Source organism: Pollachius pollachius, assembly GCF_949987615.1.
Source record: "Pollachius pollachius genome assembly, chromosome: 15".
NCBI classification, from domain to species: Eukaryota; Metazoa; Chordata; class Actinopteri; order Gadiformes; family Gadidae; genus Pollachius; species Pollachius pollachius.
This window is the reverse complement of record NC_136948.1, coordinates 11,808,478-11,832,175: the sequence shown is the minus strand read 5'-3', so window position 1 is coordinate 11,832,175 and position 23,698 is coordinate 11,808,478. Positions and strand designations below refer to the sequence as shown.

The window sequence follows — 23,698 nt, the reverse complement described above, 5'->3', positions numbered from 1 at the left end:
AGAACTTATGTATTCATAAGGATTATGTTATTATTTTTGAAAATGACCATATTGTTTGTCTAATACTCCAAGTAATAGGATCACACAATTAATCAAAAGATAAAACCCCTAGCCTGGCTATTGTGATTTGTTGTTTTTCTACGGTAAATGCATGTTAGATTAATACTACCAGACTTATCAGTTGCAGGGTTACTTATTGGTTGAAATGAGAGCAACCTGACAACTTGACAATATTTACACTAATGAACTTTACAGCTACTATCAATTTGTACTTTTAATTTGGATTGATGATGACGATAACAAAAAAGAAGTGACATATCAGTATATGCAGGCATAGTCATTAATTGGATGGATGGTTGAGCCATCTTGTGTATTTTGTCGCCATCATTTGGAGGTAACTGGAACTGGAAAATTGTAGCCTGAACCAACAACTGGGAAAACACTATTAGGTTATATCTAACTTATCAATTATGAAATACTACATAAATAAAAAAAAGCAATGATATAATTACTTAAAGCTTAGCTATAAAACAATTCAGACACATTTAGTTTAAACCTAATATTGTTCCAAAGATGATAGTTAACCATAGTATTTAGCAGAACAGAATATGATAGAATCAGATAGACATCTGAAAACATCTGATTAAATCTAATTTCAAGCAAATTACGCGCACTGCAAAATCTCGTTTCCCACTGCCTGTTGTTCGCCGGTAGAGGACGCCGTAGAGCCGGTTACCGAATATCTCAGCGCCAGGCCTCCGGGCGCGTCACCGTTCAGCTCTGGAACAGGCCATAACATCCAGCCGAGCTGGAGACCACACCGAATCACAATCACACGGCTTATCGGGAATTACTTTGAAAATACGGAAAATCGACCAAAAAGTCAACGAAACTGGATCTGAAAGCCTAGAACTAGTCCGCGGTGGCGGTGGACGTCGACCCGTAATAGTAATGATCCGAGTTGGAAAAAGAAGGTGTTGAGCTAAGATATTTTTTTTCTTTCTGCCAGGGACAACTTGAGTCGTGTGAACCGTGAGCACTGTCAAAGCTAACGGGATAAGAACCAAAATAATGGATTTAAGACCCTCACATCTACGGTAAATATGGATGAAAGTCTACTTTCCCACAGTTATGTTATGTACTGGAGCGAATCGCCTGCGTCGCGTTGCTCCGGTGGAGCGACACCACAGATAGCTAGCCTGTTGAGACTATGCTACTAATTACAGAGCTGTGTGTGAATACCTTACGAGCACCATGGCTCTGCTGCATCTCCGGGCTAACCGTGTGTGTTCCACATCCTTCAAAGCAGGCGTACAACCTGGTGGTTTTCTTTGAACACTTTAATCGAGGTCACCACCGTGGAATAATAACCCAGCGACGCAAGTAGCCGGAGACAATAGGGACGCGATCAACTCTTCTCTGCGCGTATCCGTTTTTTGGTATGTGAGTGTTGTGTGTATTTAATTTGGCTAGCGAAAAGACCTACTGCTCGTCACGTCTGAGTCTATTAAAACCACCAGGCAGGGTTACATATACACTGTTTTAATGTGGATGTGTGTATTGTGGGGAACAGTGCTATAGTCCTAGCAGCTAACCTGGTCGCTGCCACAGAGTAGCGTGTCGTTTTACATTCTAACACCACACCGGGAGAGGTCTTCTGTTCTGCTTTTAACACGACGTCCGGTGGATCTCCTCGTCCAACAACGAGATAACCAGGCCATAGGACATACTAGTCCCCGTTACTTACCAAACGGGTTTAAATAAATCATTGTCTTTCGCGATGGGGTGTACCACATTGTGGTGTGTCTCTGACGCCTGGTACTGAGGATGTTCACTGTAAGCCGAGATACGTCTTGAGGTAGGTTCCTTCCAGGGATTGGGGGTCGTATAGCGAGCCCCTTCTATGTTATGGCTCCGCTGATATGTAGGGATTCTATGTGGGATAAGCATTGTGCTCCAGCGGTTTTCCTCTTGGCCCATCTTTCCTCTTACGTGAGGGTTTTATTGACGTCGTTTTAGATCAAAGCTGCTGGTTGTTTACTACGTTCGCCCCCCCCCCCCCCCCCCCCCAGCCTATGCTTATTGTGCAATACTACGACGTAATCATATGTCATTATTGCAACAGCAGCACCATACTCAAGAGTGTGTGTGTGTGATGTTGTGCATGTGCCTTCATGTTTGTAGGCACTTGCCCTGGAGTACCTGCGTGGCTTGGACTTTGACCTGATTGCTCTGTGTACATCGGTCAGCTGGGCGGAGGGGAATTCTGAGGGCCAAATAAAACAATGATCATTCTTTTCTAAGTAGTGGTGTCATTCAGCTGTCATGCTGATTATTTTGAATTGGGTTTTCATTGTGAATAATTCCTCTGTACAGGGCTTGTTTTAACTTTGACCTCCAGCACCCGATTAAGGCATTTAACACATTTGTCTGAGTGTATCATCAACAACTGGCTGGGTCCCTTGTTTGTTAGAAACAGAAGTCATACGCAGCACCATGATCCCAGCTTGGTTGACACACATCCTTAATCCAGAGGCTTACTCGCTCTATGAGTCATCATAGTGACATTCACACTATTGTTGCCATTGTCGTTTCAGTGTGTTGCTGTGTTTTCTAGCCTATTCTTTCTGATAGATTCCTGTTAGCTCTCCTCACAAGAGTCCCTAATCAGTTGAAAGGCCGGATACACTTTTGAACCGATTGGCCTGATTGGCTGTAGCCGAGCAGAGGTAAGCAATCTGTGCGACCAGAGCTTTATCTCCCGTTATCTGCCCGGACGAACGTTGACATCATTGTTATTTTAGAGGGGCTGATTGATTGTGTTTTGGTGGGGACTGGGGTGCTCGTATTCCAGTCGTTATGCCCTCTGTGGCCATGCAAACATGAGTCAATATTATAGAGGTCACTCTCAGAATGTTCTGCTCTCCAAACCTTCCAGCACATCTTGTTATCAACATAAAAGGCATTCGGTTGCAGGAAATTGTCATGCAGTCGTAATGGCCGACAATGAATATTATTCTTGTTTGGCTCACAGTTATTCTTTAAGAGCAGAAACCAGGGGAGAGTTGTTAGCTTTAGCCTGCCACTGTTGTATCAGCTGGGAGCTGTCTTTAATAATTGATTAATGCTTGTGGTATTGTTAATGAATGGGTAATGGCGTTAACATGGGATGATTGGCTAATAACTCTCAAATTGTATTAAGGCGGCCATTAATAATACGTTTTAGAAATACAGTCTGGTCTTTTGATATTCGTATTGGCTCCAGCAGTACAGAAGCTCTGTTTAGTGTTGTTTTAGCTGAAAAGTGTTGTGGTTAATTATTGGTCTTGTATTTACGCTGTGCTGCTTGTTCAGGCTGGCACATATTGGGACACCAGCATGGTGTTTGCTATTCCTGAACAGATAAGGTGCTGTGTCACTGTCCCAAACAGGCTGGCTGGCGGAGGAAGGGGGGTTTCATCATTTCATTCAGGGCCTGTTTAGTAGGCCAGGAGCAATCGGAGCACACAGGGTTTTTTGTGGCCAATGACAATATGTCTTTGTACAGGAGCGAAGCCATAGTTATGAGGACATGTTTGGATTGCATTTTTAATATTGTTTTTTTCTTTCTTTTTTTTATTTTTATGCATCAAGTGATTGATGCGTGTCACCTTGATAGTAAGCCCGGTAGTTAAAACGGTGCAGAATCCAAACGTTTAATTTCTAGGTGGTTGTTTTGAATTCAGATGGTCTCTGCAAGTCCCCCCATATTGATTGCTACCTTCATGATTGTTCTTCTGGGTTCTCTAAGCCTTTCCTCCGCCGTGCTGCCAGGGTGCAGGCCCGGGTGCTAGGTAGGAAGCCATGCTGATGGTGGGTTATGGGGTTCGGGTAGGGCTCTGGGTTTATGGACATGGATGTGGAAGGAGACCCAGGTTGCTTGCCTGTTCCCTCCTTGCTGCCGGTGATGAAGAAATCCATATAAATGATTGATAAAGTTACTTGACTGTCATTTGAATAATACATCGGCCCCTGTTTCTGTGCCAAGCGCTTTTGTATGGTAATGTGCTGCACAGACCGGAGCCCTGCCTGTCGAACCTCTGCCAGCGGCTGATTTAAATACAATGATCTGACCCAATGAGGTAAGGCCAGGACTCTAGGTGTGTGTGTGTGTGTGTGTGTGCGTGTGCGTGTGCGTGTGTGTGTGTGTGTGTGTGTGTGTGCGTGTGCGTGTGTGTGTGTGTGCGCGCGGACAAGGTAGATGGGTGGGGGGCGGGCCGTGTGGAGACATGTAGCCCTTCCTCCTGTCACCCCTCATTAACAGCACATAGTCCAGCCGGCCTGACCTCGCCCTCCCGGCCTGGTGGTCCACTCCTCCACTCTCACCCCTGAACCCAGCAGGCCGGCATGCTCTCATTTCAGCCAACAGAAAAGGTCTCTCAGAGCTTATTCCGGATGTGTCTTATTGAGCAGGCTGCTAGCGCTCGGGTCAGAAGGAAATGGCTATCCTAGATTAGGCTTTCCGAAATGATGCAGCTGAAGATAAACTTGCTTCCCCTTATTTTAATGTGCTTAAAAGCTGTTGTTCTTTGTGCCAGTTATCTGAAATCTTTTACTGATGTGACGGTTGTATGGCTTCCTCCTATTCTGTTTGGTCCTTTATTGACCCTAGCCTTTCCCTTCTTCTCAGTATAGAATACTCCACCTCATGGGATGGTGTTTTTACTTCCAGAGATATTCAAATCCTGCTCCTCATTTGGTTCAGTCCAATCCCTCTGTTAAGATATCCTCATGTTGGTATCAGTCTAATAAAGTAAAGATTAACCAAGTGTGTGTGTTTGTGTGTGTGTGATGGACTAATGATGTGCAGGCTGTAAGAGGCTGTGGTTTCCATTGGAACCCTAGGGAGGGTGCTTATAGTTCTGGTGTATGGCTGGTAGACACACAGATTTATGATGTCTACTTACAAGAAACACAGTTCTGAGACAGAGCAGATAGGCGATCACAGGAGAGGCCTCCGTCCAGGCTGAGCATCGCTGCAGGGCCCGGCGATGTCTTAACACAGCCTGCATGTAAACATCAGGTTTGGGTTTTTGGAACACAGTCATTTTGATGTCCGTGATTCTGTTGAGATTGGTCCTCAAATGTGCCGCCTGGCTTGAGGTTTGTGTGAAAGGAAAGGCCTTTTGGATAGGAGTTTAATCAGATCGCAGTGCGTAGTCTGCCATTGGATTTTCAACTGTTTTGGTCAATTGAGTTTTATCTGAGCATGTTCTGTCCAAGTCATTTCACACTCATCCTGTGCATTACAAACGAGTACATAGAGTTGTCCAAATAAGCATCTCATGCTATTTTTCTGATAACAGACATTGGCGATCGCGATTTCAAAATATTGCTGTGATTTTGTCTTGCAATGAAAAGTACAGGCCTGTACAACATATTGTTCGGCCTTGGACAACAGCCGAGTCTTTCACTGCGTTCCCTTTATTCATGCGAAGAAGCACAAAACTGCTTATGTTCAGTACTGAAATAAGCAGCACCACACAGTGTCTGAACATAGCAGGTTCAGAGCCGCTGAGCTGGCAAGGGCACAGTGGGTGTCAGGGTAAACCGGGAGGTCAGGACGCAGAGGGAAAGAGCTGCGTCGGAGGCTTGGAGGCGGGCCGGAAAACCAGGGAGGCAGAGTGGGTTTTGCTGGGTCGTTCCTTTGCTCTCGCTCTCCCCCTCACAGCCGTCGGCGTACATCTGCATTAGATTTGTTGTTGCCTGCCAGTCGGTGTTTCCTGAGGGCCGGGCAGAGGGAGTCTCTGTTAATTGAAGCCACCGTGGACCAGTGTCGGGGGGCTAAACACACACTTTTCAGAGGATGAGGGCCACACAAAAGGAGCTCTGTTGACTGTGTTTCTCGCCTTTTTAAGGCCTGTTAATGTGAAACAGTGGGCTATGATCAATGTCTCATGCTCAAAATCAATGCGAGTGAAATGGTGTCGTGGTGTTAGTGGTGGTGATGACGGATCCCCTCATGTTTGGTTTCTCACCCGCCCACTGCTGCCCATTCATTTCAAATCCAGTGTCCTATTGTCACATCCGTGCTCCTGGGAACTGGGCAACGTAAAACACACAAAGCTAGAGATGTTCCAGTACAATTCTTTTCCTTTCTGATTACTGAACTTGAGTTTCGGCCATTACCGAGTATATGCAACTGCAACTTCTAACAGCACTTGCTCCTATTGAAGGGTTCTCTTACGATAACGCCAATGTATAGTCTATTAACAATCAATAATTATAATAATAGATTTGTTTTCTTGTCTCGTGTCTCATTCTGACTTTCCAACTCCAACCGTTAAAGAGTGCAGCGTAACACTGCACGTGTTTGTGATGTTCTTTGCCTGTTTAGTAAAAGTCACGTGATGGTATCGGATCGGCACATAGACCTGCGTGGTCGCTGATACTTCATACTGCGTTTTAGGCAGTATAGGAGGAATTTTCGATACTGGTATCGGAGCAACTCTACGGAAAAAAAAAACAACAACACTTAGTTACTTAACACTTAGTCACTTAAACATCTCATAACCGCTCTCTTCCCGTTTCTTGGCATCAGGGATGGCCAGCGGGGCGCCAAGTGGTGAGGACTCGTCGGAGGACCAGGGGCGGAGCCTGTCTGCCGACAGCTGAGGACCGAGGAGCAAGCAGCCCGGGCAGAATGACGCAGCAGGAGGGGCGACCCCCGCACCGCAAGTGAAGAGAACGTGAGGATGGGGGCCAATGGATCCAGCTATCCACACTCGAGCTCCCCTCGCATCGGGGGCAACGCCCCGTCCCAGCAGACCTTTATAGGTGGGTTCTGACGTGATGGTTTGATGGGGTAACCCGTGGTCCGTTTCAACACTAACTGGGTTCTAGCTTTTAAATTAGTTGATGAAAAACTGTGGATGAAATATCAACTTAGGCGGGACTCGGTTTCCCCTTGTCTTTATGAAATCTATAAAGGCAAGTGACTTTATAAAATATAAAGTCACTTTCACCCTTTGGCTTATTGACTGGGGGCTCCCTGCATTTTGTCTGATTATTTACTCTGGCCCTTCTCACACGGATGTGCTCATAATGCATCCAGTATGTATGCTTACTCCCCGTTCAGACAAACCCGCATCCATCCCTCATTCATTAGGGCTACTGTAGGCCTGCACTGTTATTGATGGCAGGGCACCTTCTGAATGGCTGCATGCAAATGTGTCCTGATTTTTGTGCAGGGCTGCCAAAAATGGTGCCAAATTTGGCCCTTGCCATTTTTCCTCCCCTGCAAAATGCTAGCGTTAGCCTGTGTAGCCAAAGGCTGTAGACCAGAAGTGAACAGCGTGCAACACGACTTCATTACCGTTTGTTTCCCTTCCCTGCGTGTCAAGGCGCTGTTATTCAAATGATGCACCAGTGTTTTTGTTTAGCTGTTTTTTTTTATTTGGAGCGAGGTGCTCTGAGGGACTCTCAGAACGGCCACACTGGCCCTTTCAGCAGCACCAGATTAAGATGTTACTATGACAACTACTAATGATGCTGGAGACACATGGGCCGGCAGCGCCACTACTACAGGGGCGAACGTTGTAGTAGCAGATGGAGTTATGAATAATCGCAATTAGCTCGATAGAATTTGACGTTTGACGACGTTGCCCAAGGAGATAGCACCAACATTTGAAACAACGCTCGGATGCATAGGGTTTCATTTACATATATAAAATATAACTCGGCCTGACTGCAGAAAATTACATCACTTATTTTTCATGCTTTCACTCCAGCTCCAAACATGTTTGTTTGTTTGTTTGTTTGTTTGTTTGTTTTTTGTATGGGCAGACGGCCAGTGTTAAAGCCAGCCAATAATATTTCTGAACTAAATGTTTATTTGAAGGTTGTGTTCCTCCATTCCATCATGGCTGCCGTGTTCTTTGTTGTTTTCCCGGTCACATCAAGCAGCCCCTGGCTCCTTACCTCCTACTCCTCTGTCCTTTCTGAAAGCCAAGCTGACCTTGTGCAACCGTTCCTCCATGCCAAGAAGTCCGGACATAAGCGCCTTAGAAGCATACGTGGATATGAGTCAGCCCCTATTTAACAAGAAAACCTGGCTCCTACAATAATGCTCAAAGTCCAATTTCATCTCTCTTACTTTTTGTAGACTTGTAGTTAAAAGCTGAAAGCCCGGGAGATGAAAACAGATTATTTCTGCAGCCACAGAGACCTTTGAGGTTTGATCTTAGCTGAGGAGTTGCTTGGCCAAACTGGCCCAAGCTGAAGATGATTCACAGTATTAGAATGATTACTATGTGGGTCACGGTGATTGATGCTCAGGAAAAGCAGCCAAATGAGAGGATCTAGTGGGCAGGGCTTCCTCTGACTTCCAAGTCCCCGCTCTCTCCTGTGCCAACGAATACTGTTACTTAGGCAAAACGAGTGGGCCGCTTTAAGACCGTAGTTAGCCACAGCTCAGAGCAAAGAGTAGCACAATGCAAAACAGAACGATAGGCCTGTGGGAGCTTATCTAGCTACGATGGTGCTAGCATGCTGTACGTCCTGCAAAACGAATGACAGCAGGATCCCTCGCACTGCCTCTCTCCTAGTATGAGGCAAGCGTGTGTTTAGCCTGGCAGGGCTCGCCCCCCCCCACAGGGCTCAGCAAGACATGGGCTCTAGACTAAACACGCATCCAATTTTAGGTGTGTTAAGATTATAATTTTATCCCCGGCTAGCAGAAGTACAACTTCTGTATCCTTGAAAATGTATGCACTTATTTAATTATGAAGATCTGCATGGGATGTCTGTTTACTTTCTGTTGAATAATTTAAGCATAATTGAAATGCAAAATATGAAACAATCCAAAGTATTACGTAATGTAATCTAAGTGTGTCACTCTGGGTGTGTGTGTGTGCGTGTGCGTGTGTGTGTGTGTGTGTGTGCGTGTGCGTCGCAGGTACCTCGTCCTACACCCAGCAGGGCTATGGCTGGGAGTCCAAGCTGTACAGCCTGGACCACGGCCACGAGCGGCCCGCCGACCGCAAGAAGAAGAGCCTGGGACTCGCCACGCTCAAGAGGCGCTTCATCAAGCGCCGGAAGTCCAGCCGCTCGGCCGACCACGCGCGGCAGATGCGCGAGCTCCTGTCGGGCTGGGACGTCCGCGACGCCAACGCCCTGGTGGAGGAGTACGAGGGCACGGCCGCCATCAAGGAGCTGAGCTTCCAGGCCAGCCTGGCGCGGGCCGAGGCGCCCAGCCTGCAGCGGAACCTGGCCGCGCTCTACCAGCACAAGTACTGCACCGACGTGGACCTCATCTTCCAGGACACATGCTTCCCGGCCCACCGCGCCGTGCTGGCCGCCCGCTGCCCCTTCTTCAAGTCCCTGCTGTCGTCGTCGCCCGGCTATGGCGCCGAGGTGCTCATGGACATCGAGACGGCGGGCATCGACGTGCCCATGTTCTCGGCCCTGCTGCACTACCTGTACACGGGGGAGTTCGGCGTGTCGGGCGCCGAGGACGCCCGGCTGCAGAACGTGGACGTGCTGGTGCAGCTGAGCGAGGAGTTCGGCACGCCCAACTCCCTGGAGGCGGACATGCGGGGCCTGTTCGACTACATGTGCTACTACGACGCCCTGCTCAGCTTCTCCTCGGACTTCGAGATGGCGGAGGGCTGCGGCGAGCGGCTCCCCGCCGGCGCTGTGGCCTCGGTCGGGGGGGTGCCGGGCTGCGGCGCGGCCCCCGGCGGCCCCGACGAGGACCTGCGGGCGCACAAGGCGGTGCTGTCGGCGCGCTCTCCCTTCTTCCGGAACCTCCTGCAGCGGCGCATCCGCACCGGGGAGGAGATGACGGAGCGCACGCTGCAGACGGCCACGCGCATCGTGCTGGACGAGTCCATCATCCCGCGCAAGTACGTGCGGGTGATCCTGCACTGCATGTACACGGACGCGGTGGAGCTGGGGCTGGTGCTGCGGGGCAGCCCGTCGGCGGGCAGCCTGGGGGAGGTGCAGGCCCTGGTGGCCGGTGGCCGCGGGGCCAGCACGCGGACCGAGGAGGCCATGGAGCTGTACCACATAGCGCTGTTCCTGGAGTTCAGCATGCTGGCCCAAGGTGAGACCCTCTAGCTCGGGGCACACACACACACACACACACACACACACACACACACACACACACACACACACACACACACACACACACACACACACACACACACACACACACACACACACACACACACACACACACACGAGATGGGGCTTTAATGCACGGTTGGCATTAGGCTTTGGTGTTGAGGATGTTTTACTTGGAACCAGTTGCACATTTCCATTAACTCGTGACTTGGAATTAAGGTAATTTTTCCCAGAAGTAAGCAAGGCAGGTAGTGATGGTGTGAGACATGTTGTCTGCTTGAAAAAAGTTTAATGCAATGAAAAATGCATCTCTGGCACAACGGAGACACATTCCACTCTTTGGATTTCTTTATGGCGCAGAGGAAAACAAGTCAGAGTTCCCCAGAGAGCCACTGAAGGTGATACTCCAGCTGACATCAGAGTTTTTATCCTATTATTCCTATTTATATATTCCTATTATTGTTTGGTTCAAATATACTTTATTCAAGCATGAAGGCCTTCAACTGTATTTTAAGTTAAGGTCGTTAATTTAAGGGAAATATAGCATTTATTGTGAATTTCGTACTCAAGAGAACAAAGCAGAGTCGATTCAAAAGTTACTATACTATAAATGTTACTATATATTAGCTTTAATGTGGAGGATCTATGTTTCTATCCCAAGCGTTCACCGTCGTCATTGATATTCTCATTAGATGGTGAGTCAATAGTACCAACGTGATAATATTTCCAAACTGCTTCACAATCTCGGTCTGAATGCATTACACAACATGCAAACCCTGACCGAATTGACACCCTCCCTTCTCACATTCATCCATTATATTTGCGCAGACTAATACAATCACTTGCTCTGCCACTCCCTGATAAAATCTGTTTTGGATTGTCTGTGTTTTGCTGTACAAAATATTACAGAACACAACGAGGGCTGAACACACAGAGCTTTGAGTGCTGGAAGTGTGTGTGTTTCAGAGAGCCAACTACATGGCACACTAGATTACTGGAAATAATCATTTTAGGGCAGATAATTTGATTAAAGTGTTTACATGATTCAGTCAATGGTCAGATTTCACCCCTTAAGGAGATGTCTGGTGGGTTCGTTTTGATGTTTAAGCGTGGCCAGACCAGACGTTAATTCTCCTATTACTCATAATATTACTGTGGCACCACTAAGAAAATACTTTGAGAAAGACTCTCCTTGGAGCCAGCTGTGAGGAGCAGGAGTCGACATGTTCTCAAGCCAAAACAAACCTGCCTTAACATGAACACGGGCCAAAACATGGTTTTAGTAATCACGATTCTTTTAAAACAATTGTGGCTTTAGTGGAATTAAATCCCTTTGTGTTTATGGGGGCATTCACCTAATCTCTATCACTTCCCTTATTCTGCTTGGATTGGTTTTTGTGTGCAATGTGCAAATACACTGATCAGCCAAGCCAAGGTTTTATCAGCAGTAAATCCATCAGACTGGATCGTTGTTTATGACTCCTCGATTCATAAACAGCAGTGTGGATCGGAGGTGAATATGTTGTACGAGCGGAGACTATTGTGATGGAAATTAGGGGAACTTCCATCACATGGGGGTCCTACAAAGGTCATACTAACTCCTCTGCTCTGTTGTATTATTAAAGTATAACATTTGTTAAATTAATGGTTAAATAGCTCTATATTCCGACAGCCATTGTTGATATAGAATGTTTGGTCAGTAACGTTGCTCTCCGTGTCCCTGTGCTCTGCATTAAACAGAAAAACAGTTGACGTATCCCGTTCCCTCTCGATCTAGTCAGGAGAGAGAACATTCGGAGCATTCACAGCTGATTTCAGTGTTGACTTGCGATGGCGGAATAGGCAAAGGGAACAATTCCAGTGCTCCCATTAATGGCGTACGCTACAAAAAACACCAAGGGAAAACAGAAACGGGAGTCATGCAAGACCCTCTTTCATGTGTTGACATTGGGAGGAAGGCTGGGAATGCTAACTGCGAAAACAGACAGGAAGTTAGCCAAAAACGTTGACTTGGCTCACAGTGGCTTCCACAATCAAATCCAACGTTTTCATTCAGTCCTCAAAAACACGATGAGGCCTTGGTTCTTCTCGACGTACTTCCAGAGAGATTAGATCATGGCTTACAAAGCAATGTCCAGTGGAAATGTCTCTTGTTTCTTCCTCCAACGAACATGTGATCCCTATCAAGCAGAGACCACAACAATAAGCATCCTATCGGAACAGGAAGCGTGCCAGTAGCTGCTGACCAGAGACGGCATGCTTTTCTATAACCGCCTGTCTGGCCCCAAGGTTCCTCCTATGTGCTGATACTGGGCATAGGGTTCGTTTACTGGGCATAGACTTTGTTTACTGGGAATAGGGTTCACATACTGGGAATAGCGTTCACATACTTGGCATAGGGTTCATTTTCTGCCAAGCCACTTGAATTGAGTGCATCACTCGAGGGTCAGAAACAAATTGCCCCTTTTATACCCCACAATGATCTGAATCACGCTAAGCACACACACCACCTATCTAAAACACATGTACACAGCTGGTAGGAGACCACCTCCTAACCCCTAGCCCATAGCGTCTCTCTCGGGGTCAGCAAGGCAGCCTCTGAACGGGAGGCGACCAGACGGATGCTGTCGTCTCCTCCCCCACCGTCCCCACCCCCTCTCCTTCCCACATACACATCCAGCGTTTCCTCCTTCCTCCCATCCCCCCCCGCCCTCGTTGACTAGCCCCTTCTCCAGTGTATTTTTATCCCCCGCTTCTTCCTTTCCCACAGAAGGGCTGCAGCTCTAATCGGTTCCCTTGAAACCTCGAGGTGGAATGTAGTCTGAGCTGCAGCCAGTGTCTGTCCTCCGTGATTCAACCGTCCCGACAAAGGGAGGCCGCCCATCGTAGACCGAGGGAACACAGACGAGGGGGTTCATTCAGGGTCAGGGCCCCCCCAGCGTGTACTGACCGGCCCAGGGTCCGGCCCCTCTAGCGTGTGTGACCGGCCCAAGGTCTGTCCCCCCTGGAGTGTGTACTGTTCCCCTCAAGGCCCGTCCCCCCTGGAGTGTGTACTGTTCCCCTCAAGGCCCGTCCCCCCTGGAGTGTGTACTGTTCCCCTCAAGGTCTGTCCCCCCTGGAGTGTGTACTGTCTCCCGCGGGATCCGTCCCACGCTTGCTGAGCTAACTCAGGAGGCGTATGTCCGGGGTGCTTCAGGGAGGGATTAGTCAGTCTTGCCTGCACCCCTCCCACTTAGTCATAAAGAAGTGTAATGGTGCCGGCTCTCAGTCTCTCAACGACTCGCCGTGACTCAGACGTCAGCAGCAGGTTCTCACTCACATCGGCCGACCATCTGATGTTTGTTTTCACTCGAGTGTACCTGATGCCGAGTGCGTGTGTGTCTGCATGAAGCCCACATGGTGTGTGTGTGTGTGTGTGGGTCTCACGCTCGTAGAAGGAAAAGGACAAGGACGAGGAGACGAGTCACTTCAGCCTCTTCCCTCCAGACGAATCATATCCTTTGTTTGTGGACGGACTCTTCTGCCCTCCAGGAATGCGGCTCCGAGACGTTAGGCACGCTTTCTCTCTCTGTCGTGCCCCGGCCCCCTCCGGTTGCCCCCCCCTGCCATGCGGGGTCAAAGCCTGCCTCTCTCGGAGCGGTGGGCCGCGATCCACGACCACAACACTGTTTACCGGTCCCTGAGTGCGGCTGATGTTTTAAGGGGCTTTTGGAAACCGCGGGTTCCATAAACACAGAGCTCCAAATAATAACAGCGGGGCAGAACGTGCGAGCTGGAACAGCGGCCTCTCCTTTTCTTCTTCTTGTTCTGTGTGTACAATGGGCTCCTCCGTTTCCGTCGCTGTGTTGATATTCATGTCAGTGTAAATGTGATGTACACCCTGGAGAGATATGGGGGAGGTGTGTGTGTGTGTGTGTGTGTGTGTGTGTGTGTGTGTGTGTGTGGCACAATTCATACACAAACTCGCTCATTACAACGCGGTTACAGAATGAGGCCACTAGCTTAAAATAATAGCATCACAAAGTTTGTGTGGGTTGTAACCATGGGGATAAAACGGGCCTCCTCCTTCTTCCAGCATTTTTCTAATCTCGTTGTGTTCGGATTCCAGCTGAAACAGGGGGTACACTTACACTTTAGAGCCTGAATGGCAACGTGCGTTCTAATGGGTTAACTGGGAACAGAGCTTTCGTCTGCTTTCATGTGCCACTGGTGTGTGTGTTTGTGTATGTCCCCGCCCCTGCCTCCAGTAGAGTACAGACTCGGTAAAACCAAAAAGCTGGCGCGAGAGAGAACAGACATCCAGTCCACTTTTCCCGGTCTGTTTGTAGTGAGATTAACGCGAGGCAAAACGCCCGAGACCACTTCCACTTCATCACCGTCTCCCTAACAAGGATGCTCTTACAACACTGCAGGGGTCGGCTCTGCATTTCTGGGGCCGGTCATTAAATGCAAAATCCATATCTGCATACATAAGTAAATGCAGTGCGTTTCCTCCTACCCTTGCACACGGCTACATGTCTATACCTACGTCACACTGCATACATGTATGACTGTGGACGGCATGCATGTACTCGAACATAGGTAGGGAAAGGGGGGCCACCTGGAAGGAATCTTTGAGTTTGAACTCGAGGGCCATAGCAGTTGCCACTCTCCGCCTGGAGTGCCTGTTCAGAGTGACGTGTGAACGCGGGGCGCAGATCTCCTGCTCTGAGATACGGGTGTCCCTCGGGGGGGGGGGGGGGGGGGGGGGGCTGCGCCACTGGCTTCCCAGCTCGCAGCTCGCGGACAGAACAAACCGGCGCTGGTGACGCTGGCCGGGCGTCCGTTCAAAGTGGCGCTGGCTATTGGACGGCGGCCCGGCTAGACGCGTGTCTCCATTAGCGTCTGCTTCCGTTTAGAGATATCGCAGCGCTACGGAGGGGAAAGAAGCCCCCCAGGGCGGGTGTCATTTACTGACTGGGATGATTTCTGCTCAATGTGTGTTCAACCCTGTGGCTCGTTTTGTCCAGACGTATTCAAAGACCCCGGCTCACACTCGCTGATCTCTACTCAAGGTTCCACTGTAGACTGGTGTGAGGTTGTATTCGCCTCTTTACAGGGCGGCATGTGGCTCAGGAGGTAGAGCGGGTTGGCTTCTCACCGGAAGGTTGCTAGTTCGAACACCGGCTCCTCCTAGCTGAGTGTCGAGATGTCCCTGAGCGAGACACCTCACCCCAACTGCTCCCGACGAGCTGGCTGTCGACTGGCATGGTTGACTCCACCGTCGATGTGTGAATGTCAGGCAATAATATATTGTAAAGCGCTTTCAGTGGCCACTGGTTATAAATGCGCTATATAAATGCAGTCCATTTCCCATTTACCACAGGGTCTTTTCAAAGTGTTTCTGATATGCCCACACCAGCGTATTGTCTTCCATTCACACACACCGCCATGCTCTCGAGAGTTGAGGCCACATTTCCTTCTTCCACTGTGTTTACTGTGTCTGAGCGAGGGAAACGTCGACTCAAAACATATGTAGGTATCAAAGGCATTTCTGTGGGCCTGGCCTGCTGGGGAGCTAAACCACGGCCTGCTGTTCTGGTATGTGCTTTGATTCCTGGACAGACTGCCGCCTGAAGGGCGTGGCCCAGGCTGAGTAACGACTCTCACCCCAAGTCGACATATTGGAGCTCTCAGTTCATGGTTTTGGTTTTGTATAGTCTGGACTTTAAATGGTAGCCGTCAGGTACTGCTCAGCCCTCGTGTGGATGGGCCCACATGGTGAGATCAAACCCACACGGAGGGGGTTCCTGCTAGGGGTGTGGTGGCCTGACGGACCCTCTCTGTGCCTCTGTCTCTCAGGCTGTGAGGACATCGTGGTGGAGAGCCTGGCGCTGGACTCCCTGGTGCCCATCCTGAAGTGGAGCTCCCAGCCCTACGGCTCCAAGTGGGTACACCGGCAGGCCCTGCACTTCCTCTGTGAGGAGTTCAGCCACGTGGTCTCGTCCGACGTCCTGTACGACCTCAGCAAGGAGCACCTGCTCGGCGCCATCCAGTCCGACTACCTGCAGGTAGGAGGAGCCAATGGCTAACATTCAAATATGCTCTTCTGCTGCTAGCGAGCGGCTTGTCATGCTACACACACACACATACAAGCAGACACAATCACAGGCAGACGCACACGTGCCCACACATGCACACAAATACAAACAGACACGCATGCACAGGCAGAACAACGTACACGCACACAAATACAAGCTGACACACACGCACATGTAGACAAACGCACACACACATACAGTAGACACACACGCTTACGCAGACAAACGTACACAAACATATGCAGACACACGCAGAAACACAAACCCACCTAACAAGGAGACATGCACAGGCAAACGTACGCAAACACGCTTAGACACACATACACATACAAGGAGACATGCATGCACAGGCAAACACACGCACATGCGCACGTGCACACGCACATGCACCCTTGGTGTGCCGTGTGTTGAGGGACGGTCCTCTGAAGGAGTAGACTTCAGGATCCTAAGTGGATCTGAGCGTTCATCTGCCCTGGCTGCTTCCACGGCCATCACTCAGGACGGCTGAGGTGATGCGCTGTAATCAGAGCAGACAGAGTAATCCTCCCACTGCCCGGGCCTGCTGCAGAACACAGAGCCTCACGCACTAGCCTCATCCCACCGCTTGTGCTTGACCCGCTCCTGTCTAACCTTGTCCTCATAAATGCTCCTCCTCATTTTTATATATATATCTATATCTCTACCTTTTCTATTTTTCTCGCTCTCTCGCTCTGTCTCTCGCTCCATGTCTTTGCCTCTTTCTCTCCTACTCTCTCTGTCTCTCTGTCTCACTCCATCTGTCTCTCGCTCACCCTGTCTCCCTCTGTCTCTGTCTCTCCCTCTCTCTGTCTCTCTCTTGTCTATCCTGGTCTCATTCACAGGCGAGCGAACAGGACATTCTCAAGTACGTTGTTAAGTGGGGCGAGCAGCAGCTTATTAAGAGGATGGCAGACAGGGGTAAGATAATACATGCTATAATTACCCCCTGAGCACCCCCACACCCTTACCCAAACTGCCAACCCCACACACATGCACGCACGCACGCTCACACACACAAACTTACATGCACACACACACACACAGCCCTAAAGGCTTTACGAAAATTACCCTGTTAACAGAGCCTCCAAATACACTTTAAAGCCCCAATAAAAGGATGCCTTCCGTTCCCCTGAAGGCGGCTAGCAGACACACCTTCAAAGCGTTTGTTCGCGGGTCCTGCAGCACCTGTTGTCAACGTGTCGGGGTGCGCGTTTAACTCAACGTCTGTACCAGATGTACGGGCGACGCCTTCCCAACACCCAAGACAGAGATTGGAAGCATCCCCCAGATTCTACTTTGTTGTTGTCGGATGTAAGAAGGTATCAGCGGATGAGTGACGCCATTGTGTTTGGGTTCACCCAGAGCCCAACCTGCTGAGCGGAACGGCCCACAGCGTGAACAAGCGGGGCGTGAAGAGGAGGGACCTGGACGTGGAGGAGCTGAAGGAGATCCTCTCGCCGCTGCTGCCCTTCGTCAGGACGGAGCACATCCTGCCCGCCAGCAGCGACGTCCTGTCTGACGCGGTGGGTACTCACTCGGCGTCGGCCTCTCTCTAACTCTTCTCTTAGCTGTCTGTTAAAGATCAGAACACTAGTGAAGAGAGAAAGCGGAACAGAGAGAGGTTTTTGGGTTATAAATGACCCAAAAACCTCCCCTCCCTGTCATTCTGACCCATCAGGCAAGAGATGCCCGGATTGGTCAGAAGTGACCCGGGAGCGGTCTACACACAGAGGCAGGCACAGCCATACTTATACTGTCCTTTTGGGTGGGGGTGGCTGTTGCTACCATTAGCCTCCACACGTGGCCATGAATCTTTATATGGGTCACAGTACAATAGTGTTTGTGTTTTTACCAAAATACCTAACTGGAAAATTGTGTATTCGATCTCAAACCTGCCGTTTCGACACCTGCTTAAAGTAATATTTATAATTTATTTTATAATATTATAATGAGGTTAGAGGGGACCTTCCTGAATAGAGACTTGACCTCTACCCTCTCCTCTGCCCCCAGCTCAAAAGGGGTCTCATCAGCACCCCTCCCTCCGACATGCTGCCCACCGCCGAGGGGGGCAAGGCCCACTCGTGGTTGCGCCAAAAGAACTCGGGCATCTACCTGCGCCCCCGCCTGTTCTCGCCCTACGTGGAGGAGGCCAAGGTGAGCCTGGCTCACCTGTGATTCACGCTACGAGGCGGGAAGCGGTGCGCTAGCGTTATGCAAGCTAATGGATGTTCCCCGCAGAGGCCATGGCAGAGTTATTACCACCATTCATAAATTCACAAGTCCGCTTCGTAATTTACAAGCGGCAGGATGATGCATAGGTCCTGTGTAGACGCTTGGCGTATTATCGGTGTCGCGAGCGACCAATCACCCGGCAGAGGGCCGGTTGATTGGTGTCAGTCATGTGATCGAGCCTGGGTACTGAAAGCACACACACTCACATGCACGCACACACGCTATGCTTACATACAGGAGGTCGCACTGCAGGCATCACGTTGAGTAACTGTCGTAACTCTCCCCCACCCCCCCCTCCCCCTGGTCCTCTGTCCCGTCCGCAGTCCGTCCTGGACGAGATGATGGTGGAGCAGACGGACCTGGTGCGCCTGCGTCTGGTTCGCATGTCCAACGTCCCCGACACGCTCTACATGGTCAACAACGCCGTGCCGCAGTGCTGTCACATGATCAACCACCAGCCAATGGCGGGCAACCCGACAGCCGCTCCCACCGTGGTGGCCAATGAGATCCCAGGTAGGGGTGATTAGGAGTGTGTGAACGGCAGCGGCGCACAGCCCCCGCTCCGTCCTCATGCATTAGCAATCAGCCGGCTTTCTGAAGGGCTAAAAATGAACCTGGACCCATGTATAAATTACGAGGATAACTATCGACACACCCTTTTGATTCAATACACATCCATTTAGCGGGGGGTGTTCATTACGGGAGCGGTTCCATCTAATGACAATCTGATGCCTGCAGTGAGTGACCTTGTGTGTGTGTGTGTGTGTTTGTGTGTGTGTGTGTGTGTGTGTGTGTGTGTGTGTGTGTGTGTGTGTTCCCCTCAGTGCCCCGGCTGTCCGTGGTGAAAGATATGATCCGCAGGCTGCAGGAGCTGCGGCACACGGAGCAGGTCCAGAGGGCCTACGCCCTGAACTGTGGCGAGGGGGCCACCGTCAGCTACGAGCTGCAGCTCCGCGTGCTGCGGGAGTTTGGCCTCGCTGACGGAGCCACGGAGCTGCTGCAGGTAGGGGTGGTCAGACGCAGGTCAGCCTACAGGCTCCTCAGGGCTGGCATGAGTAGAGATGTTCCGATACCAGTATTGGAAATTCCCCCGATAATACCCAGGCAGAGAACATCACAAACACTTACGGTGTTATGCTGCGTTCGTTAATGCTCAGAGGTCGAAACCCGGAAGGCAAAAGAAGTCATCTCCGACCTACGTGCGTTCGAGCGAAGTCGGAAAAACATGGATGCTCACTTTTAACTATGAGAATACAAATGTATTATAACTATAGATTATAAATCTAAATGACCTAGTACTAAACAAAATAACTGTAGGCAGAAAGTGAATCGACTATTAAATTGCTGTCATCGTAAGAGAACCATCATCTCTATCTCCTCTATTCATCGTAAGAGAACCAACACCTTTTCTTTGTTTTTCTGTCCTCCCCCCTCTAGAACCCGTACAAGTTCTTCCCCGACGAGCGGTTCGGAGACGAGAGTCCGATCCTGGCCCTCCGCCAGGTGGGTCGTTGTCGGGTAAACAGCAGCCCGGCCATGGACAGCATGTTCACCGAGCTGGAGGGGCTGGCTAGCTTCCACCCTCCCCTGCCTCCTCCGCCGCCCCCTTACCACCCGCCCGCCACGCCCGCCCAGGCCCAGCTCAAGGCGGCCTGGCGTCCCCGCGTGCCCGTGCCCACCCCCACCCGATCCTTCTCCTACCCCTGTAACCGCACCCTGCACCAGCGCCACGCGCCCGGCAAGCACGGCAGCACCGAGTACGCCTCTGTGCCCCGCCCCCAGCCCCCCGACTGCGCCAAGCCCCAGGCCATGGGCCGGGCGCTGGTCTCAGAGCAGCAGGCGGTGAGTGTCTCCCCGCGGTGCGGCTCGCACTTGTGTCGGCGCACCAGGGAACGGGGGGGGCCGGGGTCAGCTCGGGGGGGAGTGGGCGATTCGCTGTACTGAGCGTGTGTTTGTGTCTCCCTGCAGATGGGCATGGAGCCTGTGATGAGGGAGTTCATGCCTGACATCGCCCTGGGCGTCTCCGTCATGTCCCTGCGGGAGCAGCACATGGCGGAGATGGAGAGGGAGGGTCCCCACAGTCCCATGGGCCCCGCGGGCCACCACATGCCCCACGGGCCCTGCCCCTCCGCCCGCCTGGGCCACGCCCACGGCCCCGGACACGGCCACTCCTGCAAGCGGCACGCCCCCGAACCCAAGCTGGAGGCGCAGGCCGAGTTCCCTGACCTCTACGACTTCTCCTGCCGACCCGCCACGCCGACCTCCCTGCCCTCCTTCAGCGGGCCGGACCTCTACAGCCACAGCTGTAACCCCCAGGGCTCCTTCCCGCCCTCCTATCTCTCCGACTCTCAGACCCAACAGGGCCACCCGTCGGGGGGCCGGGGGGGCCAGGACCCCCTCAGGCTGGACGTCCTGGGTCTGGGCTCCCAGCGGAAGGACGGGGCCCTGGCCAGCCCCTCCGGGCCCCAGCCTCGCGTCGGACACATGCCCCGGGGCCGGTCCAACGAGACGGACCTGACTCATGGCCTGGGCCACCTGCGCTCTCCCAGCGGGAACCTGGACGGCTATGAGGACCGGCACGCGGCCCCCCGGGACACCCCGGAGGAGCTGGGGGTCACCGGGGACTCGTCGGGCTCGGGGGGCCACCTCCAGCAGCCCCACAGGAACAGTGTGAGCGAGGAGGCCGTCAGAGACCGCAGGTCACCCAGCAAGCCTGACTACCCTTACAAGAAATCCGCACTTTAACCCCAGTGGAGGGACAGGGGTTGAAGCGTCACCAAGCTCATTTGTTTTTGGGAGGGGAGGGGGCAGGGGTTACCCCATGTGTTTGTTTTTTTTTGTAACGGATGGCAAAGCACTAACCTGTGTCTGATTGTGTGCATGTGTGTGTGAGAGCGGTTTGAGAGGAAAGGGAAAAGGCTTGTTGTTCATTTAGCTATTTATAGGTTGCATCCTTCTGGCCTGCCCTTGTGCACAGAGTGTGCTTTCCTCCTCACGGTCACAGTACGGGTCTGTGGGGGTCAAGCTACTCTGCCACTTGGTGGAATGGATCTGACCACGTCCAACCTGATCCTGTGAGTCTGGAGCGGGGTGCTGTGTCCCAACAGATGGATTAGTGTAGCCAGTCTATTTCTGATGGTAAAGGTTAGCCAAACCATTAACGCAGCTCCAGAACTCCAAGTTTTATCTTAAGCAAGGTCGGCAAACAGCACAGAGATGACATCGGGATTAAATATGTTGTCACGCATTACTTCCTCCCAGATGAGTATTTACATTTCCTCCTTTAGCATCCCTATGGCAACTTACCTGAGATCGAGGCCCCCCTCCCTGGGCCAGGGGCTGCCAGTACGACATTGGCTGGGGCTCGGCCATGTGAGGCAGGAATCGGATGGGCCAGGAAGTAGGTCAACAGGCAGAGCGCGGCTCTTGGCAGATGTCTCTCTGCGTTGTGATGGCGACCCGCTCTGACTAAGTCTGCTTCTTCCCCAGCAGAGAGACAGGGCTCTGCAGAGGGAAAGGGGCATGGGGGTCTTATCAGCAAGTTCATCACTAGGCGCAGTGGAGTATATAAGGGTACCATGGCAACACGATGCACAGCGGTATTTGGGCATAGGGGTTGTTGTTTCAGCAGAACAGGTGTGGATGTTTCCGTATGCACAAACGTATTTTTGTACGCGCAGGTGTTTGAACAATCTCTGTACTGTACCCTCCCATAGTCAGGTCTGTATGTACATATCAGCATTGGGCTCCGAGAGAGGTGAACCATAAGGGGAACCAGCCCTAACGGCCCTGGTCTTTCGCTCCCTGGTTTGAAAATAGCATTCAACGATCAAATCCAAAGCCTTAAACAATGCTTGGCTTATTGAGTTTAAGCATTTTTATTTTATCTTAAGTATGATGTCATCCTCACTCCCCCCCCCCCCCCCCCCCCCTTCTGATGCGGTTATTCTGTTCACTATGAACACAGACGCTTGACGATTCTTCTGCAATGGAGGTGTGGGATTCACCAACCAATTTATGTAAATAGTAGCCCTCAATACCGCCACCTCATGGCCAAGTCTGGACCTTCACATCCAGGGGAAATGCTGTTAAACATTACCATAACTGTAGCAAAAGAAACTGGTGAGTGCATACATTTAGCGTGGAAAAAAAAGAGAGCCTATCAAATACTTTATTTTACTACGCACAACCTATGAGACAGGAGCGGCATTGCACTGTTGGAGCAACCCATATACGGTGAGCTGGAAGGAACAAAAAGTTTTTTAGTGATGTGTAAACAAGCGTGTGTGAATGCTGTCTGAAAGTTGGCTGACTGTATTTTTTTTCCATGTACCGTTGATATTGTAAATAATCAATTTAAGTCCCATCACATTTTGATTGTTAATTGTCCGTCACATTTTAGTGGTTGAAAGTTGGTGTTTGTACTGTAGTGGAAGGCACCGTGTACACCCTGTCTACGTCCGTGAATCCTCACCATGAATGGGTGGTATAAATCATTAACCATCATGTCCCAGAATCCCTTGTCTTGTTAAATGTTACACATTCTAGGGCCCGTGTTCAATATTGTCGATGGTGTGGATTACCGTGTTTTTGTTTTCTAGGTGAATGTTATTTTTCTTCCTTGGTGTCTTGAGTACCAGGATTCAGAAAAGGGTCTGAGGATTAGTAGTTCTATGCTTAGTGGTTATGAATTGGCCATGTATGTGGGGGGGGGGAAGATCATTTTTCCATTCAGCTTGCATCATGGGGAAAAAATGCAAAACTCCAGATTCTTCCCCATGTTCGCATCGGGCAGTGTTTTCCTTTCCAGGACGGCGGTCCCTCGAGAAGAGGTTTTGTTCTGTTCTTCGCTGTAGAGGTCAGTGCCTTCCCCCGGCCGCTGCTGGGCTTCTAAATGGAGAAGTGACTTTGATGTCTATGCAAGCCTTTTCTACCAGCTCAACCAGCCTGCGTCAAGTAGTTCTTTAAACACATGTAGCTCCTTCTCTGTACAGTTATCATTTAGCACCTTTCTTTTGAAACAGAACCACCATGAACATGTGTGACTGCTTGTGTTGAATTTATAAAAAAAAAACAGGTACCCCGGTACTTGTGTGGTATACAAATACACCTTTTTTTAGATTGATGTACCAAGTTGCATTTAGTTTCACTGAATCTATTTTTCTACTGTCACCTCACAAAAGGTGCTTAACAGTGGTCAATCCTGGCATCCTCAAAAATAAACTGGTTTGTTATAATGGAGTTGAGTCATTTCACTTGGG

The 23,698-nt window shown here is 50.5% G+C and overlaps 1 protein-coding gene across 2 annotated transcripts; it reads left to right on the top strand.

Moving 5' to 3' along the window:
• Positions 1-792: 792 nt before the first annotated feature.
• btbd7 (BTB (POZ) domain containing 7) lies at positions 793-23,674 on the top strand. Of its 2 annotated transcripts, XM_079752318.1 has the most exons (12): positions 793-882; positions 1,010-1,097; positions 6,581-6,816; positions 8,936-10,084; positions 15,949-16,157; positions 17,048-17,123; positions 17,568-17,728; positions 18,216-18,359; positions 18,761-18,950; positions 19,262-19,440; positions 19,875-20,279; positions 20,406-23,674. In XM_079752318.1, the coding sequence occupies exons 3-12, from the start codon at positions 6,735-6,737 to the stop codon at positions 21,180-21,182; spliced, it is 3,372 nt and encodes a 1,123-aa protein (XP_079608444.1). In that variant the 5' UTR covers positions 793-882; positions 1,010-1,097; positions 6,581-6,734; the 3' UTR covers positions 21,183-23,674. The 2 variants fall into 2 exon arrangements, with proteins under 2 accessions (XP_079608444.1, XP_079608445.1); XM_079752319.1 differs by lacking the exons at positions 793-882; positions 1,010-1,097 and adding an exon at positions 1,394-1,439.
• The last annotated feature ends 24 nt before the right edge of the window (positions 23,675-23,698 follow it).